This window comes from Sceloporus undulatus, chromosome 2, assembly GCF_019175285.1.
Source record: "Sceloporus undulatus isolate JIND9_A2432 ecotype Alabama chromosome 2, SceUnd_v1.1, whole genome shotgun sequence".
Lineage (NCBI taxonomy): Eukaryota > Metazoa > Chordata > Lepidosauria > Squamata > Phrynosomatidae > Sceloporus > Sceloporus undulatus.
In genome coordinates, this window is record NC_056523.1 from 48,044,337 (window position 1) to 48,064,960 (window position 20,624).

The 20,624-nt window shown below is 39.7% G+C and overlaps 3 protein-coding genes across 10 annotated transcripts in view; 1 reads left to right on the plus strand and 2 right to left on the minus strand.

Moving 5' to 3' along the window:
• Positions 1 to 1,134, minus strand: part of EFCAB12 (EF-hand calcium binding domain 12) — a 19,083-nt gene extending 17,949 nt beyond the window's left edge. For 2 of the 3 annotated variants that reach the window (XR_006102390.1, XM_042454059.1), the window contains exon 1: positions 820 to 1,134. Coding sequence is in view for 1 of the 3 variants with exons in the window: in XM_042454059.1 (XP_042309993.1) it covers positions 820 to 920 (101 nt within the window). In the remaining 2 variants the exon portion in view is untranslated. Of the gene's footprint in view, positions 1 to 198; positions 710 to 819 lie in introns of those variants that run through there. The other variant, XM_042454060.1, reaches the window with a different exon arrangement.
• A 2,125-nt stretch (positions 1,135 to 3,259) lies between these two features.
• MBD4 (methyl-CpG binding domain 4, DNA glycosylase) lies at positions 3,260 to 15,864 on the minus strand. Its single transcript, XM_042450969.1, has 8 exons — positions 15,687 to 15,864; positions 13,160 to 13,387; positions 10,735 to 11,513; positions 8,834 to 8,908; positions 8,122 to 8,256; positions 7,234 to 7,383; positions 6,075 to 6,178; positions 3,260 to 5,170 (listed from the first exon to the last, which is right to left on the minus strand). The coding sequence occupies exons 1-8, from the start codon at positions 15,749 to 15,751 to the stop codon at positions 5,090 to 5,092; spliced, it is 1,617 nt and encodes a 538-aa protein (XP_042306903.1). The 5' UTR covers positions 15,752 to 15,864; the 3' UTR covers positions 3,260 to 5,089.
• A 175-nt stretch (positions 15,865 to 16,039) lies between these two features.
• The window catches only part of IFT122 (intraflagellar transport 122), an 89,264-nt gene continuing 84,679 nt past the window's right edge, over positions 16,040 to 20,624 (plus strand). For 5 of the 6 annotated variants that reach the window (XR_006102091.1, XM_042450964.1, XM_042450967.1 and 2 more), the window contains exons 1-3: positions 16,040 to 16,248; positions 18,321 to 18,387; positions 18,695 to 18,779. Coding sequence is in view for 4 of the 6 variants with exons in the window: in XM_042450964.1 (XP_042306898.1) it covers positions 16,208 to 16,248; positions 18,321 to 18,387; positions 18,695 to 18,779 (193 nt within the window). In the remaining 2 variants the exon portion in view is untranslated. Of the gene's footprint in view, positions 16,249 to 16,309; positions 16,380 to 18,320; positions 18,388 to 18,694; positions 18,780 to 20,624 lie in introns of those variants that run through there. The other variant, XM_042450968.1, reaches the window with a different exon arrangement.

Genomic DNA, 20,624 nt, shown 5'->3' on the forward strand with positions numbered 1-20,624 from the left:
ATCAGATGTCCTAACCACAAAGGAGGACAAGGTGCCACAAAATGTAGGGCATTCAAGAAAAATAAAAGCTAAAAACAGTCATATGAATATAAATGTATGCTTCTTAGCCATGTGCAAAACGCAGGGCCTTTTGGAATTCCTCCTGGATAGAATGTTGAAATGTAGGACATGTCCTGGATTAGGAGGACTTCTGGTCACCTTGATCTGGGAGGAAAGCTGCAAGGAGTGGTGGTTCAAAGCAGGAACTCTTCCAAGCTCTGGGAATGGTTTTGTTCGGGATTCCAGAGGCCATTGACTTCTTTCAGGGGGCTCCATTACGTTTTCTCTCCTTCTCTTTCTTGGCTTTCCATTCCTGTCCCCAAACCACAACATGGCTGCATCCACATTGCAGAAATCATCTGGTTTGACACCCCTTTTAAATGCCATGGCTCAGTGCTATGGAATCCTGGGAATTGTAGCTTTATGAGATATTTAGCCTTCTTTGTCAGAGAGCTCTAGGGCCACAACAAATGACAGTTCCCACAATCCCATAGCACTGAGCCATGGCCCTTGAAGCAGTACCAAGCTGGACAATTCCTGCGGTGCGGACACATAAAATCCAGACTTCACACTCCAGTTTGAGACCACTTTAACTGCCCTGATTCAATATTAGGGAATCATGAGAACTGCAGTTCATTGTGGCACCAGAGCACTCTGAAAGAGGCGGCTAAATGCCTCACAAAAACTACAGTTCCCAGAATTCCCTAGCATTGAGCCAGGACAGTTAAAGCGGTGTCAAACCGGGTTGTTTCCCCAGTGTGGCGCCAGAGGCCCACCTACCGGCTCTGGGTGCAGCTCACTCGCCCTGCGGCGAGGCTGGAGAGGGAGGCGGTCAGGGCCTCCGGAGAGAAGCTCAGGCGCTCCATGCTGGCCATCATCATGGCGCCGCCGGGGAGGCCTCTCTCCTTCCCTCTCAGCAGCAGCCCCTCACTTACGTGCCCCCATTAAGGCACAAGGGCACCGCGGCATTTTGGCCGGCGCCAGGGCAACAAGGCCGCAAGCCCGGCCCTGATTGGGCGCTGGAGCCGCAGCTCCGAACGCCGCCTGGGCCCCGCGGCCGCCATTTTGTGGCTGGCCTGCCCTGGGCCTCCCTTCAGGGCCTTCCTCCATTTGTTATGAGGGGGAAGCTGCCATGGACCTCCTCTGAGGCTGAGGGGGCAGGAGCAGCCTCAATACAGAATAATAATATAATAATAATAATAATAATAGTTTTTGTGGGTTTTTTGGGCATGACAATTAAATAATAAAGAACAAAATAATAAATATATAACAAATAATATGATATAATAAATAACAAATTAAGTCAAAGGCTTTCATGGCCGGCATCCATAGTTTTTTGTGGGTTTTTCGGGCTACGTGGCAGTGCTCTAAAAGTTTCTTTCTGACGTTTCGCCAGCATCTGTGGCTGGCATCTTCATTGAATGCTGGCATGGAAGAATGGTGTGTGTGTGTGTGTGTGTATGTATGTGTGTGTATATATATATATATATATATATATACTGCCCAGGGTCACACAGTGTAACACACACTTTACACACAGCATTCTCTGGAGATGCCAGCCACAGATACTGGCAAAATGCCAGGAAGAAACTCTTCTAGAACACGGCCACTTAGCCCCTAAAACTCACAAAAAAACTATGGATGCCGGCCGTGGATGCCTTCGACTTAACAATAATAATAATACAGTGGACCCTTGTTATACGCTGGGTTTGGTTCCAAGATCCCCCATGTATAACAAAATCCATGTACTGTATGCTCAAGTCCCATTAAATATAATGACATAGCAAAATGGTGTCCCTAATAAAAAGTGGAACATAAAGGTAAATTTATACTTTTTTGGAACATTTTCGAACCGTATATGCTTGAATTCGTGTATAAAACCGTGTATAAGAAGGGCCGACTGTAATAGTAATTTTTATTTATATCCCGCCTCTCCCAAATGATCAAGGCAGGTCACAACCAAAATTACATCAATACAAATTACAGACATAGCAATTACATAATCCCCTTATCCTTCTTTCTAAAACATCCATGTAAGGAAACAACGACATTAAATACAAGTAATGTGTCGTAAAAGTAGTAATTGCTGGTGCAGGACATCTTGAGGCAGTTATTGGACAATCTGTATCGGTGGGACCAGGCGATCGATCGATCAGGGAAGGTCTGTCGGGAGAGGTCTGTCTGTGACGTTTCTTTTAAAAAAGCCATCCAGAGTGGTAAATTTGACAGTCTTCTCCGACAGGCCGTTCCGTGATTTAGGAGCAGGTGATGAGAAGGCCCTCTGGGCAACTGAAAATGAGTACCTTTTGGAATTATTTATTTATGGCAACCCCAAGGGTTTTTCTTGGCAAGGTTTGCTAAGAGGAGGTTTGCCAGGTTTCTGTCCTGGACAAAAAATAAAAAGCTCAAAACACTCGTATAAATGTTAATCATGCTTCTTAGTCATGCTGTAAATGGAGAATGTTTTGAAACTCCTCCTGGACAGAAAAATAAAAGCACAAAACACTTCATAGAAATGTTAATTCATGCTTCAGTCATATTCAGAATGGAGGATATGTGGGAATTTCTCCTCTGGAGAAAACAAAAGCTCAAAACACTTCATAGAAATGTGAATTCATGCTTCTCAGGCATGCTCAAAATGGAGGATGCTTTGGAATTCCTCTTTAAAATAAGGTTGAAATGTAGGACATGTCCTGGGAAGGGAGGATGTCTGGTCACCCTGGAAAAGTGCCACTTGTGGCTGCCCAAGTTAAAGTGGCCGAGGAGCTGAACAATAGTCCAGGAGTGGGCTTCCATGGCTGAGCTGGGATTCAAACCCTGGTTTCCAGAGACTGAGGGGCTAAACAGATCACCCCTTGGGAGCAGCCTGCTGAAGTCCCTTTCAGTGCCAGATCAGGGCCGTGGTACATGTCATGGCTCCAATCTGGCATTTCTGCGGTGCAAAAAGGGGCTCCTTTTTGGAAATGGTGACTTTGCCTCTGCCGGGCATCTTCTGGTGTTTCTTTTGGCACTGCATCATCTGGACACAGCAGCAAAGGAGCGCTGTGACACTGCCCACCATGTAGTTGGGCACACGGTGTACGTTGTGTGGATATTACACACCCCTCTGCCCTGAGGCCAGTGTATAATGCCAGCCTGTACAGCCTCTTAGTCAAACACTCACTCAAACCACTACACCATGCTGGCTTGCCCTGAGATCTCATGATAAAAGAGCGGGATAAAAATACTGTAAATGTTTAAAAAATTAAAATATTTTAATAAATATATACAGCTCTAGCTAGGAAGCCATTTTTTTTTATCAGAAACATTATTTAGAGGTAAATTCTACTGGAATCAGTTGGGATTAGCTTACATGTAACTATATTCATAATGAAGTGAAATTCCAACATTTCTACTGAAACTTCACATTTAATGTGAAGTCGAAGGCTTTCATGGCTGGCGTCCATAGCTTTATGTGGGCTTTTCGGGCTATGTGGCCATGTTCTAGAAGAGTTTCTTCCTGACATTTTGCCAGCATCTGTGGCTGGAATCTTCAGAGAATGAAAAGAAACTCTTCTAGAACATGGCCACATAGCCCGAAAAGCCCACAAAAAACTTCACATTTAATATTTCAAACATGCACCTTTACTTTGCCATGTTGTTCAATTTTCATCATTGTAAGTTTACAATCATTTAAAGCAGGGTGTAAAGGGATCTTGTAGCACTTTTGAGACTAACTGAAAGAAAAAGGCTGGTAGCATGAGCTTTCATAGATTGCAGTCTACTTCCCCAGATGCAACCACAAAAGCTCACACTACAACTTTTCTCTTTCAGTTAGTCTCAAAGATGCTACAAGATCCCTTTGCATACTGATATTCCAGACAAACACGGCTATGTCTTTGAATAATTTAAGAACAATTCCTTTTTGCTCAAAAAGTACCATTGGAGAAAAGAAGGATATAATGTAATAAACAGATATTTAAAAATAAATTGAGCAAATCATTTGTATCTGGCAAAGACAAGCTAATATCATATGGAGGAATTTTCCCAGGTGACATGGAAGTCACTGTTTCATGTACTCAGAACGACAGCATTGCAAAGCCACACTGCAACCCTTTCACTCTCCTTTTGGAGCAGGAGACAGAGGCCAGGGCCCCAGTAGGCAGCTGCATTTTTTGAGCAATGATGTCTTGTACATCTATTATTCAACATAACCTTTGAGGATCTTTCTGTCAATACAGTTACCCTTTACAAAACTTGGAAAATGGATTCAGAGACAGAACTGTGTTAGTCTGAAATATCAATAAGCAAAGAGATCTTGTAGCACCTTTGAGACTGAGCTTTCAAGAACTTGTATCTAAGGAAGCAGACCATGTCTATGAGAGCTTTATACTACAATGTCTTTTGTTTGGTTAGTCTCAAAGGTGCTACAAGATCATTTTGCAAACTTAGACAAATTATTATTGAAATACAGCTTCCAGAACCTGCCCAGCATAACCACTGGTCTCGTTGGCTGGTGGATTCTATAACAGCTTCAGAAAGCAACCTTTCTGAGCTCTGCTTTCAGCCTTCCCCTCCAGCAGTCTGTACAAATTCCTTTCTTCCAATGTTGGCTGAGTAATTAATTGCATCACTTACTGTCCATTTGAAGCACTCAAAATTGGCAGAAGGAAGTCAGGGAGTGCATGAGCCTATAGGTCAAGTGTGTATCTCTTGGAATTGTATTTCTTATATATTAAAGGTGAATACGATACAAAACTCCATCCACTGTAGTATCTATTGAAAGATTATTTTGCACTAAAATTGTATTTTAGTAATGGTGAACATGTTCCACAATTTGATATTTGCCCTGATGAAAGACTGAATGATTTGAACAAGCTGCCATTTATGTAAAAACAGTTCCTAGTCAACTTTAATTACAATATCTGAACATATTATGTACACAAACCCACACTAGAATTTAATATAGTGTTCAAAGTGTCCAAATATGTATACAAATAATAGTTATATTTATCATAACTGAGAGAGCAACAAGATGTTTTTGGAAACAGGAAGGCATGTCTATATAGTATTAATTATTAAGGTTCAGTTTTTCGTAGTTTTCTCGAAGCCAGGAATGATATATATTCAGCTTATGATCTTGTGGCTGTACCTGAAAAAAAATAATCAAAATTTAGAAACATAAAATTTGTATCATACCTGCAGCAATTAAACAGACAGTGGGAATCATCTTGGAGTTCATCTGTGCAAATGTTTGTTATTGTTTGTCTTTAAGTCATTTCCAACTTATGGCAACCCTATCACAGGATTTTCTAGGCCACATTTCTTCAGCAGAAGGCTGGGATTTGCCCAGGTTTCTATGGTCAAGGAGGATTCAAACTCCTGTCTTAGGGTCCAAGTCCAATTCTCAAACAACACCATGATGGCTCATGCTATGCAAATACACTTGAACCTTCACCTAACTGAGCAGTATTAGGCTTATTTCTGAGCATACAAGAACAGGGTCAAACTGTTGGAGATACTGTAACATCTAGAAACAATGGGAGAATGGCCATACATTATGTCTTAGCTACTTTATTCCATAGAAATATTTTCCAATAGCTAAAATAGCATCTCATATCTTGGAAGTAAGATGACAAAATTATACACATACACATATATTGAAAAAAATTATCTTGAACAGCACAAAATAAGACAGAGTATGAAAGTCAGAAGGGTTTGGACAATCCTGCTCCGTCTGTGTTGCCACAAACCACATTCAGAGAGCTAACTGCTCCTACACCTGCAAGGCCTAAACTGAGATAACTGGCAGCACTGCAAGAAGAATACACTGGATCCCTTACACCTCTTTTGGGACTACTAAGACAAAGCAAAGGATCATACTAGTATTTCCAGTAGTTCTACGTAGCATTCTAGTTCATGCACCATACTGCCACAACTGTAGGTCTTGCAATATATGAAAGAGGCCTAGATTGAGTACCACCAACAGTCCATTCTAGATAATAAGGCCCTCATGATCTTTCATGGATTTATGCACATTGCAGCATTTCTGTTACCTCTTTCCACTCATTGACACAGAAGATCCTGTAAGAGTCATTTCCATATTTTCCAATTCCATGCAACTCAATAGGATACTTCCATTGTTTGACCAAATATTCATCTAGGGAACAAGATCGAGTATTAAAAAATCTGGGGTGGATTTCATTAAATTCTAGTGCTTCTACATTTGCAAGAACTAGGAAAGGAGAACTACATAAATTTATTTAAAATGCAAAAACAAAGGCACAGTACAACTGTACTAAGGAGAAGTGCATCCTTTTTATCACTTCAGTGTATCAAACAGACATTATTTTTGCTCACTGGAGCCCCTTGTTTCTAACTAGTAAGAACATGATAATGTAGGGCTGTGTGTTAACAATGTGAGTGGGAGCTTTAAATCCGTTGAGATCAAGGAATCACTTGACTGTTGCACCACTAGACAGACTTTAATGTGTCTCTCCCATCCCTCAGTGATTATCAGGTGCTGTTTCTCTGCTGATAATAGCAGTAACTCCAGGCTCAAATAATAATAATAATAATAATAATAATAAAAATAATAAAATTTTATTTCTATACCACCCTTCTAGAAATCAGGGCGGTGTACAACAAGCAATCCATACAATCAAAAATATTAAAATACATTAAAAACATTACAATAAAAACAAGCAAACTCATGCCAGCTCAACCAGCTGATGAAGGAGGGGAGAGAGAGTATACTGGGGGGTAGAATCAGGGGTAGGCCCGCTCGAAAAGATATGTCTTCAACCCCTTCTTAAATTGGGCCAGGGAGGTGGCCGAGCAGAGCTCGGCGGGCAGCGAGTTCCAGAGGTTGGGGGCCGAGGTGGTAAAGGCCCTCCTGGTGGTAGTAACTAATCTGAAAAGCAACACCATTTCTAATGGGAAGGCATGTTGTTCTCTCCACACAATGATCTCCAACAACATTGCTGGATTCATACTCCTAGCAACAATATTGGAAGCCAAAGGACATCATTTTTTTCCTGGAGGCTCAGCTGGGTTGTAGGAAAAAGTGGATGAAGTCTGGCCTAATTTTAGTGTTGAATAAGGAACAGCCAGTGGTCTCAGGTTATATATTTCTGGTATACAAAAAACACCCTCAATACTCAGAAAGCATATACAAGTTCTAAATATGGCTACTATGGACCCACACAAAGTTACCTGAAAATCTGATGATGGTCTTCGCTCTGAGTTCATACAGGCCGAGTGGTTTAAGGAGCTCTGATATTTCCTTCCAGTCTGCAGTTCTTGCTACTGTTGGTGAAGGATATTTCTTGAAAAATTCCCATAGCACAGGGATGGCCATTTTTCCTAGTTACAAATAAGATACTGTGAATAGTAATGTAAGTACAAACATCTTTTGCAAGGTTGATAACAGCTGCTATAAATCAGTTTCCTACACAGAAGTCACTTGAGGTGAATCATGTTTTCAATCATAGCTTTCAGCTGTCTATAAAACAGCAAGACAGATAATTATATCTGGAATACATTATGAGCTTCTTAAGTGCATGTGAGTTCCATGGTAGAAAATCAATCTGCAGAAATAGATTTATTTTCAGAATGCTCATGAAAATTTGTCAGCTAAATTTTTCTGAATGATCACCATTTTAATATACTCAAACAATGCCCAAATTGAATTATTGTGTTAGTAGCACTAATTCATTTTGCAGAGGTTAAGGACAACTTTGCTACTCGTCTCTGTCCTGTCCCAGTCCAGCTTGCTCCAACTACTATTCCACATTGTTGGGGAGTGTATGTGAATCAAGCAAGTATTTGGACAGGTCCACAAGTCTTTACCAGCTGAAAATGCTTAAATGAATGACTCCATTCACATAATTCAGGGGCAGGAAATTTAAGACCCTTTGGATACTGTTGGACCACAGTCTCCATAATCACTTACCACTGACTGTGCTTCTAGGGCTAATAGGAGTTGCAGTCCAGCAACATAATGCCTGACATAACTGTCTGATTCATGTACAACAGCTTGGATTATATAACAGGGAAGCAGTTTCTTCTTGTTTTGCTGTGGAAGGGGGTGTCCTTATTTACCTGAAGTCTTGTTCAAAAATATTGTTGCGATAAGAAGCTTCCATGGATCGTGAAAGAGTGTTTCTTGGACCAAATTAAAAGGTGAACGAGGTGGAGTCCATTTTTTAAAGGCCTTTCTTTTAGGTGGGCTTGGAACTAAAACCAAACACATAAAACCAAAATGTGACTATAAATTGCTTTTGTTTTCTTATAAAATATATTATTTAAAGCCATCTGTGTTAGTCAGAAAAGAAAGAAACTGGTAAGCTATTTTCTGAGTCATGGAGCTGTTTCAATAGTTTCTATGAAATCATCAGCAGTACTGTTCACAGTAACTAAGATATGTCTACTAATGTTGCAAACCTTCCTCTTCCACCTGCTTGACCAAAGCTGCAGTCATTACTGAGGACAGCGGTATGCATAAATCCTTAGTGAGTACAAATCATGATGGGAAACATTGGGCTGACTCTACTTTATTTTATTAGCCAGAGTTCTAAATGAGGGTTAACAAATTTGGCCCTTCAAATGCTTTTTGACTACATTTCCCATCAGCCCTAAGCAGCATAGAAAATAATGAAAAACCTTATGAAATTCATGTGGTTGTCATAAATCACTAAGCGACTTGAAGGCACTCACACACTCACATGCAAGTACAGTTAGGACTCGGCTGCAGATACTATGGGAGATTTTATAACTCCCATAATACGTAGCCACATAACACATAACCATTTACCTTCTTTGCTGAATTTACTGGAAAAATATGGACTGGTTTTCCTCCTTCCCACTTGTGTTCTTCGAATACGGCTCTCTGAATGTCAAAACGCGAGATAAAGAATACATGCAAATATATAATTTGCTTTGAATCTAGAACATAGCATTGTTTGCTCTCTTACAAGCACTATTAATTCTGTTATAATATTATTGCCTAGAGGAATATCCTCATTAGTAAGCGATGGAATGAGAGCTATTGTGCTCTTTTCAAGGCCCTCGCTCTGTTATTTTTGAAAAAAAATTTTTTATCGGCTTTCTGCTCCAATCCCCTTCTAAATGTAGGAAGTCCAGGTAGAGCATCCACAGCAGGTAACCGTCTAAACTCTTCCTGAAGATGTCCAGAGAAAGAGTCCCAACCCTCTTTAGGTAATTGGTACCATCGAAGTTCTGTCTGAAGTTCAGTTGAAATCTAGGGGAGTATCACACAGGAGGCTTACTGTCAGTAAAACGTCGCTAAAATGCAAAGATGTGATAGCTGGTTGCACTTGTAAATTGTCATTGAGGCGTCCCCTCATCTCTCCCATCAATAATGGAAGTTCCTGTTATTGAATAAATGGCTGCTCCACAAACGCTTTGGCAATGGGAGAGGTGAGGGAATGTCTCATGATGATTTACAAGAGCAACCAGCTATTACATCTTTGTGCTTTAGGAATGCTTTAGGAACGTTTTAGTGATGGTAACCCTCCCATGTGATAATCCCCTTACTCTCCCATAACCTATAGCCATTAGACCAGGTCCCACCCTCTGGAGCAGCAAAGAACAAATCTGAACACATGTCTCTGTGACAGCCCTTTAGATAGTTAAACAGTACAACCATGTCACCTCCTCAGTCTTCTCCTCACTAGGCTGAAGATGCTCCGTTCCCGCAATCTTTCCACATATGTTTTGTTCTCCATACCTATCATCTATATTTCCCTTCTCTGAACCTGCTCCAACTTGTCTACATCCATCTTAAAATGAAGCACCCAGAACTGAATGCAGTATTTCATCTGACTAGTACAAGAATATAGTGGGACTACTACTTCCTTTGTCTTGGAAACTACAGTTCTGTTAAAGTAGGCTGAAATATTACCTGCCTTCTTTGCTGCAGCATCACACTGCTGGCTCATGTTCAATTTATGACCAACAATAATTCCAAGGTCCTTTTCACATATAGTACTCCTAACCCAATTCTATAAGGGGTGCATTTAGTTTTTATGGCCCAAATGTATAATTTTACATTTCTGTTGAATTTCATTCTATTACTTTCAGCCCAATTTTCTAATTTATCAAGATCCTTTTAAACTCTGTTTTCATCTCCTAAGGTGATAGCTACCCTCTCCAGGTTTTGTGTCATTCGTAAACTTGGTAAGGATTCCCAGATCTAGCACATCATCTCATGATGCAGGCAAGTGATTTTCCTTATCAAGAACCAGTGAGATAGTCAATTACCATGCAGAGCACCATGCAATGAAGGAAAACAATATAAATTAGACATGGTGGTCAACATTATTTGGAGGAAAATATACTCAGAGGGAAAGTAGCTGCATCAAACTGTATGACTAGAACTAGGTTTGTGCCCAGATCCAGTGAAGACCCCTACTGAAGGAAAAGTGTGGAGAGGCAATCTCACTGGTTCACTCTTTTCCCTGAAGCTTCCCTTCTTGTACTGCTTTGGAAGATTTTCTCCTCTAGAGGAGCATTGAGGAATTACAAATACTGCATCTCCTTCTTCCAGCAGAAGCAAAGATTCACTGGTGCAGATCTAGCGCTATAGAGCACAAAGACAATGGCCACAAAGTGCTCTGTTACTTACAGACTCTATTCGATTAGTTTGTATCATTTCTAGAATTTCAGAAGGGCACTTCACAATGACATATATACCTTTTACTGAAGTAAAACATCTTTCATCACATGTCTGCGAAACGTCCACACTGAGAGCAATCTTTAAGTCCTGGTTTTCTGGCAGTATCAAATTTCTCTGCATTTCCAGTCCTGAAACGTTTTCATCAGCTGGTACTACACCACTGTGACCCTCATCACAATTTAAAACGTCCGTGCCTGACTTCTGTCCCAAGAGACTTGCAATTGGTTCAATGTGTTGCTCCAGTTCTGGCTGGGAAAACAGAATGTCATCCTTCAAGTGTGGAACACATACTTTATTCTTTCGTCTTGTTTTTTTAGAGTTTTCAACCCCTTGTTTTTTACGTGATGGTATCCTCTGTCTTTTGTTTTGGCCATCATCCAAATTTCTATTTTTTGAAGTGTTTCTAGTTTTCTTTATTTGAATCCTTATTCCAACAGTACCCTTTCCTTTGGCTTTGAAATTACAGTCCATTGAGCTATCATCTGCAGTGGACTCACCCTGCAAAGAGATAGAAATATTTTCCAGATCTCCAGCAGTGGTTTGAAATGGCAATATTTTATTTTGCAGGGTATCCTCTCTTTTACTGCTTTGCAGTCCAAGATCTAGAATCTGGCTCCTAGTGTGAGAGTTCTCTGCTTCTGATCTCACAGTTATAGTGCTAGATTCTTTGGTTCTTTGTGTATTCTTCTGAACAGAGACAGTAAAATCAAAATCCGCTAATTTAAGGCCAGTTTCTTTGTTCTTTTTAAAGTAATCCAGAAGAGCATGTTTGGATCTCAACTTCTTTCCCTGAGGACTGAGATAAAGAAAGCGAATTAGTTCATTATTGCATATTTGGATGAAATAGATGGATTAGTGATATATCCATCTATATTCCAAATACATGTTTTTGGAAAAACACACACATACACACAAAAACTGAAACCATACTGAAACTATTCTGAAATACATTTACAGATTGAGTGTGGTGCCAGGAGGAAACCACAACAAAAAAGATGTGCCATACAGTTTTGTTGTTGTGTGCCTTCAAGTCATTTCTGACTTATGTTGACCCTAAGGTGAACCTATCATGGGGTTTTCTTGACAATATTTGTTCAAAGAGGGCTTGCCATTGGGTTTCATGGCCAAGTGGGGAATCAGAACCTGGTCTCCACAGTCACAGTCCAACACTGAAACCATTAAATCAACATGTGGTGTTTTGTACATGCTAATACTCTATTCAGCAGTGTTTATAAAGCACTGAGTTGATCAACATAAAGAACACATGTTGGAGCACTAAAGTAGACTCTAGTAATTTCTCAGGAAACACCAAGCATTGGCTGAGGGAAAGGCAGAAAGGAAGTGGCTCTTTTTTATCCAGTTGAAATTGGATTCAGTATTCCATCGTACTGGGTGGGCTCAATTTTCCCCAACCTTGTGCCCTTCAGATGTGTTGGACTACAACTTCCATCTTCTTCTTGCCACGTGAGTCTGGAAGGCAGTCAAAAATGATTCTGGAATATTTGGAATATAGATGGATATATCACTAATCCACCTATTTCATCCAACTATGTTTATGTTTTTAACTTTTGTATGTTTTATGTGATTTTATACTATTTTGGCAAAATCATTTTTAATTGTTTTCAAATTTTTACTGTAAAGTTTAAAAAAACTATTTTATCTATGAGCTTCCTTGGGCCCCTTTCTGAGAGAATGGCATTTAAACTAAAGAAATAAACCTTCACCACCTGATTAGCCAGTCCTCCTCTGGCAGCCAATTAGCCATTATGGACAAGACTCTAACAGACTAGCAGTTGGCCTCACCTCTCCAAGCAACTTATCCACATCATCATACTGAATAACCTGAAACTCATTCATCAAAATCAGATAAGTACCTCAGTTACTCTCCCTATGACTCTGGAGACCAAGGTTTGAATCCTGCTTGAGTGACCTTGGAAAGGTCATAGTCCCTCAGCCTCAGAGACAAGCACAGACAACCTCCCTCTGAACAAATCTTGCCAAGAAAACCCTGTGATAGGTCTGCCTTAGGTTTACTGTAAGTCGGAAGTGACTGGAAATCACACAATGATGATAAGCCTGCCTCACCATTTACCCCTCAGCATGTTAGAAAAAAAAAATCCCTGGATCCTGTCTAGAAGATGCCTTCATGGAGTCTCTAGAAGGCTCAAAATGTTTTTGTTTACTTGTTTTTGTCTTGTAAAGGTTTCCCGATCTGGCTGTTTCATTTCATGTTTGTAGTGAACTCCTCTTTTTAGGTATAGGAACCTATCCCTATTCTTTTCATGTTACTTATGCCCCTGATTCCAAATTTTCTGGTAAAATGTAATGCCCAGGAAAACATCTGCTTTGTTAACTGAAACATCTCTGTGCTGTGTATTCATACACTATATATATTCTTTTTAATACTTTCTTTTCTCTGTTCTGTACCACAATTAGCATTACCTGACAAAATATATGTCATATTTTCCTGCTGTTTTTCCAGTCCGCCTTTGCTTTATTATCCTTTCCCATCCTTCTGGAACACCTTTGTGACACAGAGGAGCTGATAAAGACGCAGCTGCTTCATCGTCTTTCCACTGGATGGTCTCAATCTCTTCTTTTTCGGGACTGAGGTGCTCTGCTGCAAGTTCTCTCTTCTCTTCTTCATCTTCTGCCACATGTTCGTTGTCACTGCAAGTGAACACAAGACCATCAGAAGGGGTCGTCTTTGCAACCTTTCTTTGTGTGGAAGCTGCTCTAACCTCTACATCATTAATTGTCCTTTTCTGCACTTCTCACAGCTCTTCTTATTTTACCCCAGCACTGGTTTACTACTATTTATAGACACAGGAAGAAAAATAAAAAAATAAAAATAAAATAGTTCCATAGAAATGTGTCTCACTTATTCTCATACAGTGGAACCTCTTTTTACTGACATTGAAAACTGACTGGCACTAAAATCAGGTTAAATTAAAGAAAGCCTTTCCCTGCCATGCAACATACAATGCTGCAGTGATCACTATTAAAATATTCTGATACTTATCTGGCTAGTCACTTTGACAGAGGACACCTCCAGCCAGATGGCTCTTAACAATATCAGTCAGAAGACATTTGCAGTCAATATTCTGTCTTTTCCTCCTTGTATGATTTTTAAAGGGTAAAATAACCAGGGAGATTTACAAGTGAAAGCAAACATCTGAATGTTCCTCATTAAATTCTATGACTGAGAAAGGGCAACTGTATAGTAAAAGTCTCATCTCTCAAGCCACCTAGAGTGCTGGGCTGAACAGATCTTTGGTCTAATCAATCCATGAAGGAAGTTCATGCTTTCTTAATTCAAATTAATTCACCTCTTTCGCTTCCATAATCCATTAATCTCCAGGATTTATACTCTCCAGAAATATATGCTCTCACACATACTTACAAACATATGCAGCCTAATCCTGTGGGTTTTCCCTCTAAATTCAATGGTTTTTCTTCCAAGAAAACTCCTGTGCAACATAGTCAACAATTTACAGGTTTAACCCTAGTCTCACACAACGCTAACGTTCAGATATTCCATGGCTGCATTCTTCTTCAACCCTCATGGCTGGGTTCCAGAAGATAACAGCGGAGTAATGGTTGAGTGCTGGACTATGACTCTGGAGACCAGGGTTCGATTACTGGCTCAGCCATGTAAACTCAGTGGGTGACCTCGGGCGAGTCACACTCTCTCAGCCTCAGGGGAAGGCATCCTCCAATCTTGCCAAGAAAACCCCATGATAGCTTCACCTGAGGGTTCCCATAAGTCAAAAACGACTTAAAGGCACACACAACAGACACATTCATAAGTTGTCATTCCCATATATCACTGAACGTAACGGCAATAGTTGTGACAGAAAACAACTAGCAAAATTAAAATTACACCTTTAAATTACATTATCATGGATACAGCCTGGAATGCATTTACACGTAGATAGTTACGTTGATGATAAGATCATTTATTCTGCAGTCAGAGACTCAAGAATTAAATTTTGTATGTTATTGTGTTAATTTTATACTGTTTTAACAACATGATTTTAATTGTTTTTTTTAAAATATTGTAAAGTTTCAAAAAGGTTTTTATCCGGTGAGGCGCCTTGTTGGGTCCCTTCCTGGGAGAAAGGTGGTGCAGAAATGAAATAAAGAAAATACAATAGTTTCATGCGGCCGGAGTGAAAATTTAGTGAGATGCGATTTTTCTTTGTTAAAAAATGAAAAGTGTAAAAGACTATAATAATAATAATAATAATAATAATAATATCAGCAACATCAGGGACTGCCTGAAGGAATCCTTAACTCTCACATTGTATTTTGTATTGTATTGCAATTTTTTACTGTACACCGCTATGATCACTGCGGAATAGCGGTCTTTAAATAAAATGTATTATTATTATTATTATTAATATAAAAGAAGTGTAAAAGGCTATAATAAATAATAATAAAATTATATATATATATGCATATATATGAAAGTATAACAGGCTATAATAAATAATAATAAAATTAAATAATATATATGTGTAAAAGGCTATAATAGTAAAATAATATAATAAATAATGAAATAAAAGAATATATATATATATATATATATGTGAGTGTGTAAAAGTCTATGATAAATAATAATAATAATAAAATTATATATATGCTGCATTAGGCAGTGGTTCCCAAACATTGGTCCCCTGAATGTTTTGGACTTCAACTCCCAGAATTCCTGGCTGTTGGCCAAAGTGGAGAAGGCTTCTGGGAGGCGAAGCAGAAAGCATTTGGAGGATGAAAGTTTGGGAAACACTGGTATCATTATTACTATTATAAGGGATGGAGGACCATGAAGCCCTCGAGATGCTGCTGGACTACAACTCCCATCAGCCCTAGCAATGCTGAGGGATGATGGGGGCTGTAGTCCAACAAGACCTGGAGGACCGACAGTGGCCCACTCTTGCCTCCCGCCCTCCATAGCTCGCCCCCTCACCCCTTCCTCCCGTGGCTAAATCCATCCTTCTTATTAGGGAGCTGTGTCGCTTCTTGCACTTCCATTTTGCTTCTCCTCCTCTCTGTTTAAGGCGGGAACCCATATCCCACACACGCGCATGCGCAGTACTGCTCCCTCCGCAGCCGCCATTTCTCCGCCGCCAGGAGGAAAAAGGAAGGGACAGGGAGTCGAATCAAGCAACGTCTCGCGAGAACTCCCGCTGAGATTCTTTTTTTTAGCGTGTGCCTTTAGCGCGGCGACTCTTGTTCGCGCGCGCGCGCCTCCTAACTGAAACTCGGCAGAGGAGGCTAAGAAAGGAAGTGCGCATGTGCGTGCGCCCCGTGGCTTTCTCGTTCTCTTTTCCTAAATGCCCGAAGCGCGGCTTGGGGAAGGAAGGAAGGAGGAGGAGGAGGAGTGCGCATGCGCGTTGCCCTGGGAGTCCTCCTGGCGTCTTTATGTATAAATAAGTAAAGGAATAAAGAGAAAGGAGGGAGGGAGCGGCCCAAGGAAGAGGGGGCGCCATGCGAGCAGCGCTGACTTGGAGAGATAAGGCGGAACAGTGGTAAGAGTCCCGTCAGCACTCACGAGTGGAGTAGCCGCTTAACGTTTGCATGATGGTCCTATAGACTGCCCTCTCCCTGGTCTTTCACTTGCTCAGGCTCCAGAGGGACCCCCTCTCAGCTGGAGGCTCAGGTACCTGGAACCCCCCCCCCTTTAATCTTTTACCTTTCTTACCTAATCTGCCATTCTCTGACCCTTTTCTTTATAGCCCTGAACAGTGGGCAGATTGTGGCCTGGGATTTCTCAAAAAGGACATTGAGAAAGTAGACCACAAGTTGAACATGAGTCAACAGTGTGATGCAGCAGCTAACAAGGCCAATGCGATTTTAGGCTGCATCAATAGAAGGAATAGTGCCACTGTATTCTGCTCTGGCTTCACCTGGAATATTGTGTCCAGTTCTGGGCGCCACAATTCAGAAAGGACATTGAGAAACTGGAGCCATGTGTCCAGAGGAGGGCGACAAAAATGGTGAAGGGTCTGGAAACCATGAAGCCCTATGAAGAAGGACTCAGGGAGCTGGGGATGTTTAGCCTGGAGAAAAGAAGGTTAAGAGGTGATATGATAGCCCTGTTTAAATATTTGAAGGGATGCCATATTGAAGAGGGAGCGAGCTTGTTTTCTGCTGCTCCAGAGAACAGGACCCGGAGCAATGGATGCAAACTGCAGGAAAAGAGATTCCACCTCAACATTAGGAGGAACTTCCTGACAGTAAGGGCTGTTCGACAATGGAATGCACTCCCTCGGAGGGTGATAGAGTCTCCTTCCTTGGAGGTCTTTAAACAGAGGCTGGATGGCCATCTGTCAGGGATGCTTTGATTTGGATTTCCTGCATGGCAGGATGGGGTTGGACTGGATGGCCCTAGTGGTCTCTTCAACTCTGATTTGTTTGCTGTCTCCCATCCAAGTCCTAACCCTACTTAGCTTCCAAGATCAGGTGGGATCTGATACATAGCACCCTAATACCAGGAGCTGTAGGCAATATACAGTGGGCCCTTAGGGTCTGCTTCGTTTGGTTCCAGGACACCCCCTCCTTCACATTGATACCAAACTCTGTGGATGTTCGAGTTCCATTAATTACAGTGGATAGTAGAAATAGAAATGTTTATTGATCAGCACAACTTAGGCCATTTCAAAATAACACAAAATAACACCAAAACAAGTAAAACACACTATAAAACCTTATAGAAATTCTGTGGCGATTAGAAAAGAGCTAAAATGTAATAACACAGACTCAGAAATGTATATAAACTACTGTATGGATGTCATATAAATGTAAAACAATATAAGTACATTAGAAGTAAAGTACCTAAAAATGAAACATAGTTATAACATAGTTATAAAACTGATGGGCAACAAGAATAAAACTGAATATATTACAGCATTAAGATGGTAAAACATAAAGTAATAAAATTGAACATGAAGGATCACAGATCAGAATTCGTCATTGCCTCTTCAATTTACCCCATTGACCCCAGATGTCTAACTCTCGACTGTATGGCTTTACGTAAAAACCGAGCTGTGATCATAGATATTTTTGGATCTTGGCCACTCATGAAGTAAGAGATTCTGACATGGGTATCCAAAACATTGTTATTTTGATATAGGGACCAAGATACTGATCTCTTTCCTGTTGGTACAGATGACACTTGAACAAAATATGAGCTAAATCCTCAATTTCCCACTCTCCACAGATACAGATTCTCTAAGGAATACCATACAGTGGACAGTAAAATGGTGTCCCTTTATATAAATTGCAAAACTGTGGTTTGCTTCTCAGAATTTATATATTGTTTGAATATTTTCACGCTGTGGACATTTGAATCCGTGGATAAGGGGTCCATGCGTATGGTGAGCTGGCAGTATAGGCTTAAGGAAATATACAAATGACAGTTCTGGTATATGAATATTACTTCTGCACATGCATCCACAAATGGGCATCTTATAGAAACATCTTGTGGATGATGATGGCCTGTATCCAGGAGTCACATGGAAACACTTCACGGAAAAATATTGGAGATAAATTAGAATTCAGTTAGTCTTTTCACACTTTTTTTTAATATTTATTTTCACAGTATTTATGACCTTGCATTTAAGCCAGATGGGACTCAGCTGATAATTGCTTCTGGGAACAGATTATTGGTATGAGTTTTATTTCTTTATTTATTATATCTGATTTCTTAATTGGAATCTTGATGCATGCCGTAGTGTAATCTAGCTAAGCATTTCACTCCTTTGTGGAATAAAACACGTTTCGAGAATTGTGTCAAACTGCAGAACTGCGATTCGTTTTGATTATGTTAAAAAGCAATTAATTCATGAAAGACTTTGAACAGAGAGGGCACTCTTGTATAGCTTAACTTTCTTCTAGTCAACAAAATAACTTTCTGCCCAGTAGTGTTGATTTTTTTGCATTTGAAGTCTTACACTTCATATTTTATCTCTACAGGTTTATGACACTTCTGATGGGACATTAATCCAGCCCTTGAAAGCACATAAGGAGACAGTATTCTGTGTAGCTTATGCAAAAGATGGTAACTTGAACCTTCTAGATTTCTCCATCTATCTGTTATTTGATCAAACTCTCATGTTTCAGAGAAACATCACTGTCAAAAAGGAGTTGCTATCTTTTGTTCTTATAATCCAATCTATTATTCATAAATGTTTTTAACTTTCCTGTTGATACAAAAATTGACTGTATCAATCTGATTTATGGGTCAAAAAGATGTACAAAATAAAATACTAGATGGAAGGTATAGTCATACATCCTAACTCACGAATCTTACCTTGATTATGCACATTGTTTCTAATGGCACTATGCTTGAATACACGTAAGCCTCTGTTTTCATGGGGGGGACCCCTGCACAAATGGAGGGCTAATTGTATTGAGCATCATATCACTTAAAAACGTGTTACCACTAATCCATGCGTTATAGCATCTTTGGAGACCCCTACATCTCATAAAAAAAAGTCCCAAACATCCCATAACACTTCAAACCACCACAAAAACATAGCAATTTGGGGCCCCTTATTCTTCACAAAAAGTGAAAAAAGAAAGAAGGAAAATGGTTGGTTTTCAACTAATAATCAAAGCTAAAAGTGACATGATGCTGCTTCTGTGAGAATGTTTTGACTGCCATGGGGTGGGGTGCACAGGTAGAAAAATGGCCCTGATCTGCACAGTTGCTCACTTCTGCTTTATTGAGACTTTTACCTTTATTTTTCCAGTAAAACAACATAGATGCATCTCAGTTATTTGAGTTAGCAGTTCTACACAACGGAAAATACATAAAGCCTTTGGGATCTAATTAGTTGCCCAGAAGTCTGCACATGTGCATGAAATTAATTGGTTTAAACAGTTTCAACTGGTTGTAAACTATCTTCTTTTAACTTGTAAATGGTTTAACATGTTTTAGCCTTTTAAAAACATATTTATTGTTTACAATATTTTAAATTGGTTAAGTTTATTTTATTTTTTGGCACCTTTTGATCTCTAGGTATTAGATGAGAAATAAAATATTTTAATTAAATAAATAGACCCATGAGAGCAGAATGTGAAGCTTAACTGATCCTCCTATTAGAAAAAAATGTAGTTCCATGAACATACTTACACAGTAATCATAATAATTAGTTACAAATAAAAGTCCAATGTCAATCACATTTTACAGAAGCTACTGCAGAGCCCATGCATGGGTTTCAACATTTCACAACTGTGTGAGTGAGACAGATGGCACACTTAAATCAAACATATTTTTGCTTTTATATTCTGTCTTTGGCTTACCCAGAGAAATGACATTCTTTTGCTTTGTCTTTATGTCAGGAGTGGGGTTGTGGAGTTGTTATGCCAAACCTTCAACTTCTCTATTTTCTGCTATCTGACTCCATCTATTCTATAAATGGCAAATATATATTAATGAATAATAACAAATTTCCTGCAAGTGTACAAGACATTTCACCACCACCACATGAACCATCAGACTACTTATATTGATAAAACATAAAATATATTTATTTTATTAACTATAAAATGATACCATATATTGCCATATTTTGTTATAACATGTTTTTATTACTTGATTAAAATTTCTGAATAAGGAACCTTTTGTAAATTCCAGTGGAAGAAAATATGCAAAGGCATATAATAATTGTTTGAGAAAGTACAATATATGGTATGCACTGTATATAAAAATATATTTACTATATATTGTTATAATATTGTGTGTGTATATGCCTTCAAGCCACCTGTCAACTTATGGTGAGCCCATTAACTCCATAGGGTTTTCTTAGGCAAGATGTGATTTTTCCAATTCCTTCCTCTGAAATATAACCTGCAGCACCTAGTGTTCATTGACAGTTTCTCATCCAAGTACTAGCCAGGA

What these genes read in the sequence shown, in the direction of transcription:
- MBD4 (XM_042450969.1), bottom strand. Translation starts at nt 15,751, where the DNA reads ATGGAAGTGCAAGAAGCGACACAGCTCCCTAATAAGAAGGATGGATTT. An exon ending in TTTAGCCACGGGAGGAAGGG is followed by an intron (nt 13,388 to 15,686) that starts GTGAGGGGGCGA and finishes GTTCACTTGCAG; the next exon opens with TGACAACGAACATGTGGCAG. An exon ending in GTGTCAATGAGTGGAAAGAG is followed by an intron (nt 5,171 to 6,074) that starts GTAACAGAAATG and finishes ATTTTTTTTCAG; the next exon opens with GTACAGCCACAAGATCATAA.